The following is a 13,363-nucleotide window of genomic DNA, read 5'->3' on the forward strand; positions in this document are numbered from 1 at the left end:
GCCAATAGGGTTCTAATAGCAGTACTGCGTATGATGTATGGCTTCATTGCCATTCTGTGATGTGATAGCCTATGGCTATACTGATTATGATGTTGTACTTGGCTTTATGCCTTATTGCTTTTATGGCTTATTAGCCATTCTGTTTGCACACCGGGAGACACATTGTGATCGATTGTGTGACGGCCCGAGGTACCTAGTACCCAGTGCTAGTTTACCCGTTTATCCAGTCCGGTCAACTTGTATAGGTTACTTGGGCATGGAAAAGTATAACTGTAATTGAACTGATTATTAAAGAAAATACAGAAATTAAATATCAAGAATGATTACAATAAAATACAAAGAAGCTCAAAATCATCAAGAAAATAATTAACAAAATACATGAAGAAGTTAATATCATAAAATGTAATTAGCCCTCAACTAAATAATAAGTTAGTAATTTTTCATTTCTTATGAACCCAATAACTAGGAAATTATTACTTTTATTTACATATTATATTTTCTTGTATTATTGGCACCACTAAGCTTTATGCTTAGCGTGTCACTTTTGCAACGCGTAGGTACTGAAGATTCGGACAGAGGGTCCAGTAGACCACAGATTGGGTAAGGCCGTTCACAGTTCTGCATAGTGTCCGTGTCACCTCACAAGCTACAGTGCATTGGTAGGACACTAGGTCCCATTTTGTATTTTGTGATTTTTGTAAGTTTTGTAATTAAACTTTTATTTTATCATTTATATTTGAAACCTATGTAATATAATTTTATATTAATGTAAGTATTTGTAACTTTGTGTTTATAAATAACATATGAGAATTTATTTATAATTTGAGCCTGATGATGATGTGAAATGAATGAATGACAAATGGAGGAATTGTTAAGAAATTGTTATAAATTGATGTGATACAAATGGAGTTTGAGAATAATTGAAAATTATTGGAAGTGTTTTTCACAGGTTCCAAAGAACTGTTTTCTCCATTTTTAGCCGGCACTCTGCTGGATTTTCTATAAAATTTTCGGAGCTGCAAATTAATTTATAATTTCAATAAATGATGTAAATGAGATCAATTTCATAAATTTCGCTTAATAAGTATAATAAATAAATTAAGAACTGATAAATATCAATGAGATAAATTATGGTGTTCCGATACACTGTGTCGCATATCTTGCTCGACTACACTGTAGACGGGTAAGGGGTGTCACATTTAGTAGTATCAGAGCACGATTTAGGCATTTCTGGGTCTAGATAGAGTCCATACCGTGCATTGCATTTGTCAGAGTCGAGGTGACACTAATGCAGATCTGTTTGTCTTTCTTATTTTGATTAGGATATAGACCCCACGTCACAGAGAGCACTAGATGAGGAAGTGGAGAGTCGTGCTCAACCTACAGCTGAGACTGGGGGCCAGAGAGAACCTGCTCCACCAGCACCAAGAAGGCTCGCACACCTCCTTCGGCTATGTTTCAAAGAATTGGCGTAATTCTTCGCATGCATGGTCGGGTTATACCACCACCACCACCTCCACAGTAGAAATCCCATCTAGAAAAACTAAGAAAATTTGGGGCTATGGACTTCATTGGTAAGAAAGAAGATGACTCAGTGGCGGCTGAGAATTGACTAGACCGTACCATAAGGGTATTGAAGCAACTGCATTGCACCCCAGAGCAGAACTTGGAGGGTGTTATGTCCCTACTTCAAGATGATGCCTATCAGTGGTGGGACACTATATCTAGTGAGGTCCGGCCAAAGTTGATAACTTGGGATTTCTTCCTCACTGAATTTAAGAAGAAGTATGTGGAAAGTGTGTACCTAGAAGACAGAAGAAGAGAGTTTATTAATTTGAGGCAGAGGCAGCTATCAGTAGCGGAGTATGAGAAGGAGTTTGCCAGACTAAGCCGCTACGGAAGAAAGATAGTCCCCACAGAAGCAGAGAGGTGCAAAAGGTTTGAAGAGGGGGCTAAATGACAACATTAAAATAATGATCACTGCCTTGGGGATTACGAACTTCACGAAATTAGTTGAAGCCGCACTGAAAGTGGAAAGGGTCAGAGTAAGTGAATAGAATAGGAAAGATAGGCAGCTTAAGAGGGAATTTGGACCAGGGCAGTCAAGTATACCGACAGATAGTAAGAAGTTTAAAGGTTTTGGTTCACAAGATCAGACACAGGGCCAGAGAGGCGAGATTGGGATATCTATAGCTAGTTCCCCGGGCAGAGTAACAAGGGAATTTGCCCCAACTCCTGAATGTATGCACTGTGGTAGGAGACACAGAGGGGAGTGTCGACTGTTAACTGGAGAGTATTTCAAGTGTGGGGCTACGGATCATTTCATAAGAGATTGCCCTCAAAAGAGTGGTTCAATAGCTCCAGTACAAGTTGATAGACCTGCCCCTACAGTTCAAAGGGGTAAAAGATCAAGTAGAGCAGAAGCGGCTGACATCTCACAGAAGATTGTTTCTGAGACAGTTGAAAGGCCCGAAGTCAGGGTGGCACCACAGGTATATGCTATGGAAGCTCAAGAGGAGCCAAACCCAAACATTGATGAGGCAATACAAGGAAGTGAAGAAGCAAGGAGATAGCAACTACACGATTACTTAAGTCGGGTAAATTTCGAGGACGAAATTTAAATTAGAGGGGAAAAGTTGTAACACCCTCACTGTAACCATTCCGTACATTCTACTATTTCGGTGACCAGTGTCAGTTCAAACAACTAGAACGTCTGGAAAAAATATTTAAACTAAAGTGATGAATCATAATTAACTCAAATATTAACAAGAAAAATGTAGGAAAAATTTAAGAAATAAAATACAACCAAGTTAAATGAGCCGATGCCCTAGCGATGGGTAACCCCGTGGAAAGTTGCGGTCTTCGCAGCTAGAAGCCCTAAACTCGGGAGAAAATTCATAAAATAATTTTTAGGACTCCAGAGAAGAGTCATTGAGGTTTTTATGGCATTAGAATACCAAGAAAATGCTTAGAAAAATTTTTCAATCGGTACAGACAATTTTGGTCTGTTAAGCCAAACGGAGGGTATTTTGATCATTTCACCTTCAGAGGTGATTTTTGACCGACTTGTCCAGTTAAGTAAATAATTATTATGATCTAAAATATGAATAAATATTGTTAAAAATTGAATTGAAAATGAGTAGCAAAGAAAAGAAAAGAAAAGAAAATAAATTAAAATTGCAATTTTGACCTCATGCTTATGTCACTAAGCACTCTCACCCAATCACATTGTGACACATGTCTTTAAACCACTTAAAATGAGCAAAATGGGCAGAAAAATTGAAGAAACAATATGCTTCTTCTTCACAAACGAACCAGCCCCCTCTCTTCTACCATTGAAGCTTCACCCAAGCTTCCAAACCTCTACCAAAACCACCTCAAAACCTCATCTTCCCTTCACAAAAATTTGTCTCTACCACTAGAGCTAGACTTGGGCAGCCATTAGAAGAGGAGAAAGTGGAAGAAAGTGAGGTGTGAATAAGCTTAGAAAATCACCAAAGAGGTTAGTGCCATATTCTTTGCTTTTACATCTTTCTAAACATGAATTTAAGCTAAGTTAAGTTGAGAATTTGATAAAAATTGAATTAATGAGGCATGATTATGTTCCATGAAATTTTGGCAGCCATGAAATGAGTTAGGGTTAGGAGAATTCTTTGATTTAAAGTGATATATTAGCTGCCCCTAGTATAAATTATATGATTAGTATAGCAAATTAGGGGTAAGATGCATGAATTGGACGCTTGGTCAATTAGGGTTAGGGTTTTGAAATTTAATTTTAATGGTGGATGAAAATGGACATAAACTAAAGTTGTAATGGTCAATTAGTGACCATTTGGCTATGTTTGATTAGGAAATGAAGTGATTTGTGCCATGGGAATTGAAGTTAGGTATGCTGCCCTTGAGTGCCCTACAGGTCTGGATGTGAGTCTAGCATGTTTGGGCAGCTATAAATGGACTTGTAGAGGTTTAATTGGTGCAAGGCCAATTGAATATGAAACTAGACATATAATGGCAAACTTTGGTGAAGAAACCCTACCTATAAAACCAAACCAAGTTGACCTAAAAATTGCCCTAATCCGAGTGACTTGCATTCTGCCTGGGCAAAATGACCAAATGAACAGTATTTATTCATTTAGTCATAACTCAGTGTAGAAAGGTCCAATTGACCTGAAATTTTACCATCAGAAAGCTGAGACATAGATCTACAACTTTCATGAAGAACACAAATCCAAATTCTGACCATAGCCTAGTCAAATTGCCAACCAAACTTTGCTTATCAAATCTGGCAGAACCAGTTTTGCCCAGAATTTTGGATTCTGTCCAATCCGGCCAGTTATGGTGTTTAGGCCATAACTTGAGCTACAGAACTCCAAATGGAGTGATTCAAAAAAGGAAATGTAACTAGACACAATAAGGAACAACTTTCATGAATACAATTTTGCCAAATTCCTACTGTATAAATGACCAATGGAATAGTAAACATGAGGCTTGAAATCTGAAAATTGTGAATAACTAATACTAAGCTTTGAAATAGAATTGGCAACTAATGCCAACAACTTTAGAATGCAAAATGTGGTATGTTGATGATATTTGAACCAATATACCTATTATCTATGAAAAAGTCAACACTTTAGTTGACTAATGAAATGAATAGTAACCTTACACATAAAGTATAAATATTCAAGAAATGACTTTGTAATATGCCCTAGTAGGTCTAATGTGATTGGTTTGGATAGGTTGGCATGCCAATAGAGTTCTGAAAGCAGTACTGCATATGATGTATGGCTTCATTGCCATTCTATGATGTGATAGCCTATGGCTATACTGATTATGATGTTTTACTTGGCTTTATGCCTTATTGCTTTTATGGCTTATTAGCCATTCTGTTTGCACACCGGGAGACACATTGTGACCGATGGTGTGACGGCCCGAAGTACCTGGTACCCAGTGCTAGTTTACCCGTTTATCCAGTCCGGTCAACTTGTATAGGTTACTTGGGCATGGAAAAGTATAACTGTAATTGAACTGATTATTAAAGAAAATACGGAAATTAAATATCAAGAATGATTACAATAAAATACAAAGAAGCTCAAAATCATCAAGAAAATAATTAACAAAATGCATGAAGAAGTTAATATCATAAAATGTAATTAGCCCTCAACTAAATAATAAGTTAGTAATTATTCATTTCTTATGAACACAATAACTAGGAAATTATTACTTTTATTTGCATATTATATTTTCTTGTATTATTGGCATTACTAAGATTTATGCTTAGCGCGTCGCTTTTGCAATGCATAGGTACTGAAAATTTGGACAGAGGGCCCAGTAGACCACAGATTGGGTAAGGCCGTTCACAATTCTGCATAGTATCCGTGTCACCTCACAAGCTACAGTGCATTGGTAGGACACTAGGTCCCATTTTGTATTTTGTGATTTTTGTAAGTTTTGTAATTAAACTTTTATTTTATCATGTATATTTGAAACCTATGTAATATAATTTTATATTAATGTAAGTATTTGTAACTTTGTGTTTATAAATAACATATGAGAATTTATTTATGATTTGAGCCTGATAATGATGTGAAATGAATGAATGATAAATTGAGGAATTGTTAAGAAATTATTGTAAATTGATGTGATACAAATGGAGTTTGAGAATGATTGGAAATTATTGGAAGTATTTTTCACAGGTTCCGAAGAACTGTTTTCTCCATTTTTAGTCGGCACTCTACCGGATTTTCTATAAATTTTTCGGAGCCGCAAATTAATTTATAATTTCAATAAATGATCTAAATGAGATCAATTTCATAAATTTCACTTAATAAGTATAATAAATAAATTAAGAACTGATAAATATCAATGAGATAAATTATGGTGTTCTGGTACACTGTATGGCATATCTTGCTCGACTACACTGTAGACGGGTAAGAGGTGTCACAAGTCTCTAACAGAGGACCACAGTTTACATCAAGGTTTTGGTATTGTCTTCAAAATGAATTAGGTGCCAGGTTAACTTTAGCATAGCTTTTTACCCTCAAACAGATGAACAATTAGAAAAAAACCATACAGAATTTGGAGGATATACTGAAAATGTGTATACTTGACTTTGGTGGATCATGGAAAAAGTACCTTCCCCTGGTTGAGTTCGCATACAATAACAGCTATCACTCTAGCATCAGAATGACACCATATGAAGTTCTGTATGGGAGGAAGTGTAGGTCTCCTGTGTGTTGGAAGGAAGTTGGTGAAAGAGCCTTGACGGGAACAGAATTGGTGAAAGTCATCTATCAAGCCATGCCCTTAATTAGGATAAGGTTGTAGACAGCAACTAGTAGACAGAAGAATTATGTAAATCTCCATAAGAGAAAAATGGTTTTTAAAGAGGGGGACATGGTGCTTTTGAAGGTATCTCTAATAAATCTTATAAAATAAATTGTAAAATTTTATTAAAATTATTATATAAAAAATTTATTAAATTATTTTATTTTCAGTAGTAAAGTAACTATATAAAAATACCTTTGTGAACTCAAAACTGAATAAAAAAAAAAAGGGGCAAATTCTGAAAACTGTTTAGAGTCCGCCAAACGCCTATATAAAGCGTTCACTGCATACACAGATAAACGCGCAAACACCCGAGAGCGAGCAAGAGGCGAGAGAGCCAGAGCGAGAAATGGGGAGGTGGGCAATAGCGGTGCATGGAGGCGCTGGTGTGGACCCAAATCTCCCACAACAGCGTCAAGAGGAGGCCAAGCAACTCCTAACTCGATGCCTCAATCTGGGCATCTCCGCTCTTCGCTCCAATCTCCCAGCCATCGATGTCGTTGAACTCGTTGTATGTTTCTCTGCAAATTTTCATTCTTTTGCTTGCAATACGAAATCATTATCTTTAACCATTTTGATTACCAACTTCATGCATGCGTAAAAGATAATAAACTTGCCTGATTTTCGTTTGTATTCTCACAAATTTCCTGTAAACAAAAAGCCCTGAAACAAAAATTCATGATCTGTTTCTTCTATGTGCTTTCTTCTACATCAATGTCTTTTGTACTAGTTTGGTTCGTAATTAAAAATGGAAGGCTATCATTAGATTAGAAGTGGTGCGCTGATCTTTATTTATTTTTAGCTTAAATTTTCTTTTGTTTGTTAATCCAGGTGAGAGAACTTGAGAGCGATCCTCTGTTTAATTCTGGCCGAGGATCTGCTCTAACCGAGAAAGGAACGGTGGAGATGGAAGCCAGCATTATGGATGGACCCAAGAGAAGATGCGGCGCCGTATCGGGCTTAACCACCGTTAAAAACCCGATCTCCCTAGCCAGACTTGTGATGGAGAAATCTCCCCATTCCTATCTGGCCTTTTCTGGCGCAGAGGAATTTGCCAGACAACAGGTTTACACTTACACGTCCTCTCTCTCCATTTTGTCCCGCTTGACTCTGTTCTTCGTTCCCTCTCGTGCCTGCACGTGGCAGAGCCAGAGCAGAAATTATTGCACGTGCAGTAATAAATAAATATAGGGTTTCTTCGTAAAATGGATACTCAATCCTTAAATATATGAATTTAATGGGAATTTCGTATGGAAAATGGGATTGAGAGACATTGATTTTGAACAGGGTGTGGAATTGGTGCAAAATGACTACTTTATTACAGAGGAAAACGTGGGGATGCTGAAGTTGGCAAAGGAAACCAATTCAATCCTGGTACGTTGATTCTCACTCTTTTGGTAATTAAATATATTATATGTATATTGTTTTAAAATCTGGTGGACCCAATAATTCACTTGGTCCTCTTTGTCCGAATCCAGTTTGATTACAGGGTCCCCTTGGAGACCTGCAGCGCTGGCGCTGCGGCCGGCATGGATAGTACTTTGAAAATGAACGGCCTCCCAATCAGTGTATATGCGCCGGAGACTGTCGGTTGTGTGGCCGTGGACAGCGAGGGCCGGTGCGCTGCCGCCACATCAACGGGTGGGCTAATGAACAAAATGACAGGTCGTATAGGTGACTCACCCCTGATTGGCGCTGGGACCTACGCTTGTGAACTTTGTGGAATTTCATGCACAGGAGAAGGCGAAGCCATCATCCGGGGGACCCTAGCCAGAGACGTGGCGGCTGTGATGGAGTACAAAGGGTTGGGGCTACAAGAGGCAGTGGATTTTGTGATAAAGGAGAGGCTTGATGAAGGAAAAGCAGGGTTGATAGCGGTGTCTAGAAATGGGGAGGTGACTTGTAGGTTCAACTCCAATGGGATGTTCAGAGGATGTGCTACTGAAGATGGTTTCATGGAGGTTGGCATTTGGGACTAGGTTTCTTTCTGTTCCTTTTTGCTTTGGTGCTGTGTTGTGTGTGGCATAGCACACCTCTGTGCTAATTCAGTGGAAGCAAAAATAAAAGTAGCAACAGCGGTAATGCAGTAATTATAACAAAGCGCTCCGGAATAAAATTCCTGTTTTTGATGCCATGCCGATTCCACAATGAAAGCCTAACTGAAAATATGAAACTTGTCAAGTGGTGGCACAAAAATTTAATACAAAATAATAATAATAATAATAATAATAATAATAATAAATCTTGACTAATTACTACCATGAAGCGTCCCCAAAATTGGGCATGAAGGATGATGATATTGACTGCCCTACTACAACTTCAGGAAAACAAATTCTTCAATGGCTGTTATTTCTCCAATTCTCTTCAATGCTTCCTTGCTGGGTTCCTCATCCACCCCAATGGTCATAACTGCTTGCTTTCGTGGAGCGATCCTCCCAACAGTCATGAAGCTCACATTTACATTCTCCTCTCCAAGGATACTCCCGACTTTACCAATCATACCTGGTTGATCAACCTGCCTGCACAGTATGAGGCTACCTTCCATGCTCACATCAACACCAAATGACCCTATCATGGTAAGATGGGGCTTCCTATCTTTCACTCTTCCCTGCACTTTAATCTCACCAGACTCAGAAATTGCACTTGCAAATTTGGATTCCACATTGGCAATTTGAACCTGGATAAATTCGAGTGGATTATCAGGTGAACCATCCAATACAATGCGCTCTTCTGTTATCCTTATTCCTCTCTGTTTAGCAGTGAAGTCAGCATTTACCAAGTTCACAAAAACATTGGAGATAGGCTCAATTATACCCTTGGTAATCATAGCTCGGAGAAGTCGAGTGTCAAGATCACCTGGACCTCTGGCAGAAGCGTAACTCACTTTCACTGACTGCACACCACTTCCACCAGCAACCAGTTGCACAGCCAGCCTTCCAAGCTTTTCTGCCAGAACAACAAATGGTGCAAGTTCCAAAAGAACCTGTCATCATGGGAAATGAGCATTTTGGAAGGGAGAAAATATATATATATATATATATATATATATATATATATATATATATATATAAATCACTCCATTACCACTATCAAATAATTAAACATGAAATAAGCCCTCATCTGTTCCATGAACAAAAACAGAAAGCTCAAGAATCATATACATTTATGTTTCTGTGAGTTCAAGAAGTTTTGCTTGTGAATGGATGAGCCAGCGGATTTGATAAAGATTAAATTAGTTAACTTCAACTGTAATTAATAATTTAGGTAAAAAGTAAAAAAAGGTGAAAAAGAGACATAATTCCAAATTACACTATTATATTGGAAACGCATAAAATATTTATGGAGCAATTTTTTTCCTTCATAATAATTGTACAGTGAAAAGCAGTATCGGATAAAAGCAACACAGAATGATATACCTCAGCAGGAACCATAGGCGCATTCACTGCAGTGGCTGCAAGCTCCCCTTTCAAAGCACCAACGACAGCTTCTGCTATTTCAATGGCCACGCCATCCTAATTAAAAACCAGCACCATCCTAATTAAAAACCAGCACCATCAAGCAAAATAATAACAGAAGTAATAAAGAATGGCCAGAGATCAAAATAGATGGTCTAGCACACCTGCGCCTCGGTAGTGCTAGCACCAAGATGAGGAGTTGCGATCACATTTTCATGTTGCACCAACTTGCTATCTGTAGGTGGGGGCTCCTCTGTGAAGACGTCAAGAGCAGCCTGCACAAATGCAAAAGTTCTTAAAAAATTCTTTTGCCACAGGAAGTACAGTAAAAGGAGTTGGTCTACAGAACAAGGCACCTGAGCAACAATCCCAGAATCCAAAGCCCTAACTAGAGCTTTCTCATCAATGACTCCACCACGAGCAACATTAACAATTCGGACTCCTTTCTTCATCTTTGAGAAAGTTTCATCATTGAACATTTTTGATGTAGCAGGGGTAAGAGGCATATGCAGAGATATGAAATCAGCTGATGATATGGCTTCTTCGAAGCGCACCAACTCCACACCTATTGCATGCGCCCGGTCTGCAGGAGCATAAGGATCATGTGCAATCACATTCATACCAAGACCCTTGGCACGCCTAGCAACTTCTGATCCAACTTTTCCAAACCCTATCACAGCAAGTGTTTTCCCCAGAAGCGACACTCCTACATATTTGCTTCTCTGCCACTTGCCTGAACAGAGCGCAAGATATGTTTTAGCTGTCGTTATGATTGAATCAAAGATAATGGAAAATAAGACACATAATTCCATGAATTAGTTGACAGCATTCTTTGGTATGAATTTGGTTTCATAGAACAAGTTCTAAGTTACATAAACAAGTTTGAAACACCCAATAAAACTAAATCACATCCAGAACATAATAAGATCATAGACAAGCTTGCATGTTGAAAAGCATGTTTTTGTCACTTGATTTATGATAACCAATGTTGTGAAAATTTTTAATAAAATCATGTGTTATCTATTTTTATTTCTAAAATGACTCATTAGGTAATATTCAGTTTCTCAATTATGACATCCAAAAGTAGCAATATTGAAGGTATCAATACTCTGTAAAACTGTTAGTGTAAAAGTCCCTACCTTTTCATGGCCAGATTTAGGAATTGAAATTAGTAAACAATGTGGGATTTGCCGACCAAGCCAATCCATTGGGTTAATAAATGCTGAAGGTGTGACGACCTCCAAGCGATTTGCATTCTATTTTCCCCCGATTTTATTTGCTGAATGAACCAACAGGTTTTGGTGCATTTTCAAGATAAGCAAGCCTATCACGAAGAGATTAAGGTCTCTCATCTTATATTGTTTATATATAATGCATAAAATTATGCTTAATTAATATATAAAATGATGATGGCAAAGCCATACCTAAGTAAGATATGTGGCCACACACTCACCAAGTTGAAATTTCAAAAATTTCATACGCTACCCTCCCCCAAACTTAAAAAAGTAGACACAGAACGTTAACTGCTCGAATAAATGCCTAAACGAAACATGACAAAGATATAAACACAACAACAAAAAGAAGCAACAACCACAAACCAGATTTAACGGACGCATCAGCTTGCGCTATACTTCTAGCCATGGAAGTAAGCAACGCAATCCCATGCTCCGCAGCTGCAATCGTATTCGCTGTAGGCGCATTGACTACCAGACATCCATGTTCCGTAGCTGCAGACAAATCAACATTATCAATTCCAACGCCAGCTCGACCCACAACCTTAAGTCTCCCACTAGAACGTTCAAACACCTCGCGTGTAACCTTAGTTCCACTCCTCACAATCAACGCGTCACAGAGTGAGATTTTAGTACACAATTCCTCCGGGCTAAGGTTGTAAGAGCAGTCAACGTTGGAAAATGTTTTGAGGAGCTCCAGACCAGCATCTCCCAGCTTCTCAGTGACAAGGACGGTGGGTTTGGCGTCCATCATGGCGGCAAAGACTAGGAATCTTTCAGCGGTTCTGTTCTGGCGGCGTTGAAAGTGGGCGGAGGTGAAAGGAGAGGGGAAAGAGAGTTTCCATGAGAGAGAGGAAGGAGATGGAGGGTTTGGAGTGAACATAAGGTTCCATGAAGATGTAGCAGCCATATTTTCAAGTAAACCTCTGTGCGATCTCCTCCTCCCTCTTCTCTTATCTGTTCCCAGTCTTGAGCCTGGAATAATGTAGGATTTTTCACGTTGGCTCCATGTTGAAGAAGGGGATAGCGCAGTGCTCATTTGTGGAGAAATTCTCACGGGGATTTATATGCTGCCAAGTCAGCAACATGTCAGCGATAAAGATTGGATTGGCAGAAAATCAGCATGCCCAACCAATCACAAGTTGAATTCCAGAATATTGTATTGTGTTTATAGTGAGAAACGATATTTTATCAGTTATCATATGAAATAGCAGTTTAATTGTGAATAAACGTTTATTACAATGATAGGTCTAAAAATATTACAATTATCAGATAATTATTATTATTATTATTTTAAATTTTAATAATTATATTTATATATTTATCAATCTTTTATTATTTTTTTATTTTACATAAAATATTAATATAATATCACCACATTATTATATAATTTTTCGTTTCTACTTCTACTTAATTTATTTTACTATCGTGTTAGTCAAATTTTAATAAAAAAAAATTTTTTTTACATTTTTATGTGTTTAAATATTCAAGGAATGATTTTTGGAAAAAAATTATTCAAGAAATAGTAAATAAAAAATATTTTTTAATTAAAAGAAAATTAAATTATTTATAAAAAAAATAACTTTTTAAAAGAGAGTTATTTTCTAAGAAAATTTTATTAAAATATAAAAATATTTATACATATATTATCAAAATATATACCATTAATTTAACATTACAATTAAATAAATAAAAATATAAAAAATATTTTCTTAAAAATAATTTTTTACAAAATACCAGGATAGGCCGGATTCATCATACTTTTGTGAGTCCCGGTATCCAAGAAGCCAATGACACTAATGGGCCGCTCATATTTACTGGGAAGAATATGGAGCGGGACTAGAGGAATTGGAATAGTGTCTGGGCCATAAGTTGGCTGGGAGGATTGGATATGTTGAGCTAGGTAAGACGGGTAATGGGCTTCAATGTCTGAGCTTGATTCTCCTGATGAGAAAAAGTGATCTTGTTCTGAACCAGTGTCTGCTCCAAGGGCAAAGACTGTATCTTCATCTGGTTCTTCTTGCTCAGAGAAAAGGGATTCAACATCATCATTTTCCAGAGAGACATGAGATGCTTGTTGAATGTGTTGCAGAAGCTTAACTGCCTTATTAGGATTCTTAGGGCAGTTCTTAGCATAGTGACCACGATTTCCACAGATGTAACAACGGTCAGACTTCTGTGTACCCGTTCTTTTCAGTCGAAAATATCTTATTGTCCTCCTCCCCTTCTTCTGCTTATCGGGGGGTTTGAATCTAGAGGAGTATTTCTTATAGTATCCCTTCTTTTTCGGTCTGCATTCACAGTTCTTCTCTTTGCATTTAATAGCAAGGTGGGACTTCTGGCAAACATTTT

The 13,363-nt window shown here is 37.7% G+C and overlaps 2 protein-coding genes across 4 annotated transcripts; one reads left to right on the forward strand and one right to left on the reverse strand.

Moving 5' to 3' along the window:
• The first annotated feature begins 6,604 nt into the window (after positions 1-6,604).
• LOC110643358 (probable isoaspartyl peptidase/L-asparaginase 2) lies at positions 6,605-8,458 on the forward strand. Its single transcript, XM_021795711.2, has 4 exons — positions 6,605-6,835; positions 7,156-7,389; positions 7,612-7,698; positions 7,803-8,458. Exons 1-4 carry the CDS (start codon positions 6,674-6,676, stop codon positions 8,301-8,303), a joined length of 984 nt encoding a protein of 327 aa, XP_021651403.2. The 5' UTR covers positions 6,605-6,673; the 3' UTR covers positions 8,304-8,458.
• LOC110643357 (D-3-phosphoglycerate dehydrogenase 3, chloroplastic) lies at positions 8,386-12,065 on the reverse strand. Of its 3 annotated transcripts, none has more exons than XR_009143120.1 (6): positions 11,378-12,065; positions 10,136-10,512; positions 9,944-10,054; positions 9,741-9,836; positions 8,584-9,307; positions 8,386-8,483 (listed from the first exon to the last, which is right to left on the reverse strand). XR_009143120.1 is itself a non-coding variant. In XM_058133761.1 (6 exons), the coding sequence occupies exons 1-6, from the start codon at positions 12,048-12,050 to the stop codon at positions 8,636-8,638; spliced, it is 1,830 nt and encodes a 609-aa protein (XP_057989744.1). In that variant the 5' UTR covers positions 12,051-12,065; the 3' UTR covers positions 8,485-8,635. The 3 variants fall into 3 exon arrangements, 2 of the variants coding, with proteins under 2 accessions (XP_057989744.1, XP_057989741.1); XM_058133761.1 differs by lacking the exon at positions 8,386-8,483 and having other exon boundaries at positions 8,485-9,001; positions 9,101-9,307; XM_058133758.1 differs by lacking the exon at positions 8,386-8,483 and having other exon boundaries at positions 8,485-9,307.
• Between the last annotated feature and the right edge of the window lie 1,298 nt (positions 12,066-13,363).

The sequence above is a fragment of the Hevea brasiliensis genome, chromosome 2 (assembly GCF_030052815.1).
Source record: "Hevea brasiliensis isolate MT/VB/25A 57/8 chromosome 2, ASM3005281v1, whole genome shotgun sequence".
NCBI classification, from domain to species: Eukaryota; Viridiplantae; Streptophyta; class Magnoliopsida; order Malpighiales; family Euphorbiaceae; genus Hevea; species Hevea brasiliensis.

Excerpts from the sequence above, each read along its gene's own strand:
- LOC110643358 (XM_021795711.2), top strand. The coding sequence starts at position 6,674 with ATGGGGAGGTGGGCAATAGCGGTGCATGGAGGCGCTGGTGTGGACCCA. Across the intron at positions 6,836-7,155 it reads TCGATGTCGTTGAACTCGTT|GTGAGAGAACTTGAGAGCGA; the intron begins GTATGTTTCTCT and ends TTGTTAATCCAG. Across the intron at positions 7,390-7,611 it reads AGGAATTTGCCAGACAACAG|GGTGTGGAATTGGTGCAAAA; the intron begins GTTTACACTTAC and ends GATTTTGAACAG.
- LOC110643357 (XM_058133758.1), bottom strand. The coding sequence starts at position 12,050 with ATGAGCACTGCGCTATCCCCTTCTTCAACATGGAGCCAACGTGAAAAA. Across the intron at positions 10,055-10,135 it reads ATTCTGGGATTGTTGCTCAG|GCTGCTCTTGACGTCTTCAC; the intron begins GTGCCTTGTTCT and ends GCATTTGTGCAG. Across the intron at positions 9,837-9,943 it reads CTAGCACTACCGAGGCGCAG|GATGGCGTGGCCATTGAAAT; the intron begins GTGTGCTAGACC and ends GTTTTTAATTAG.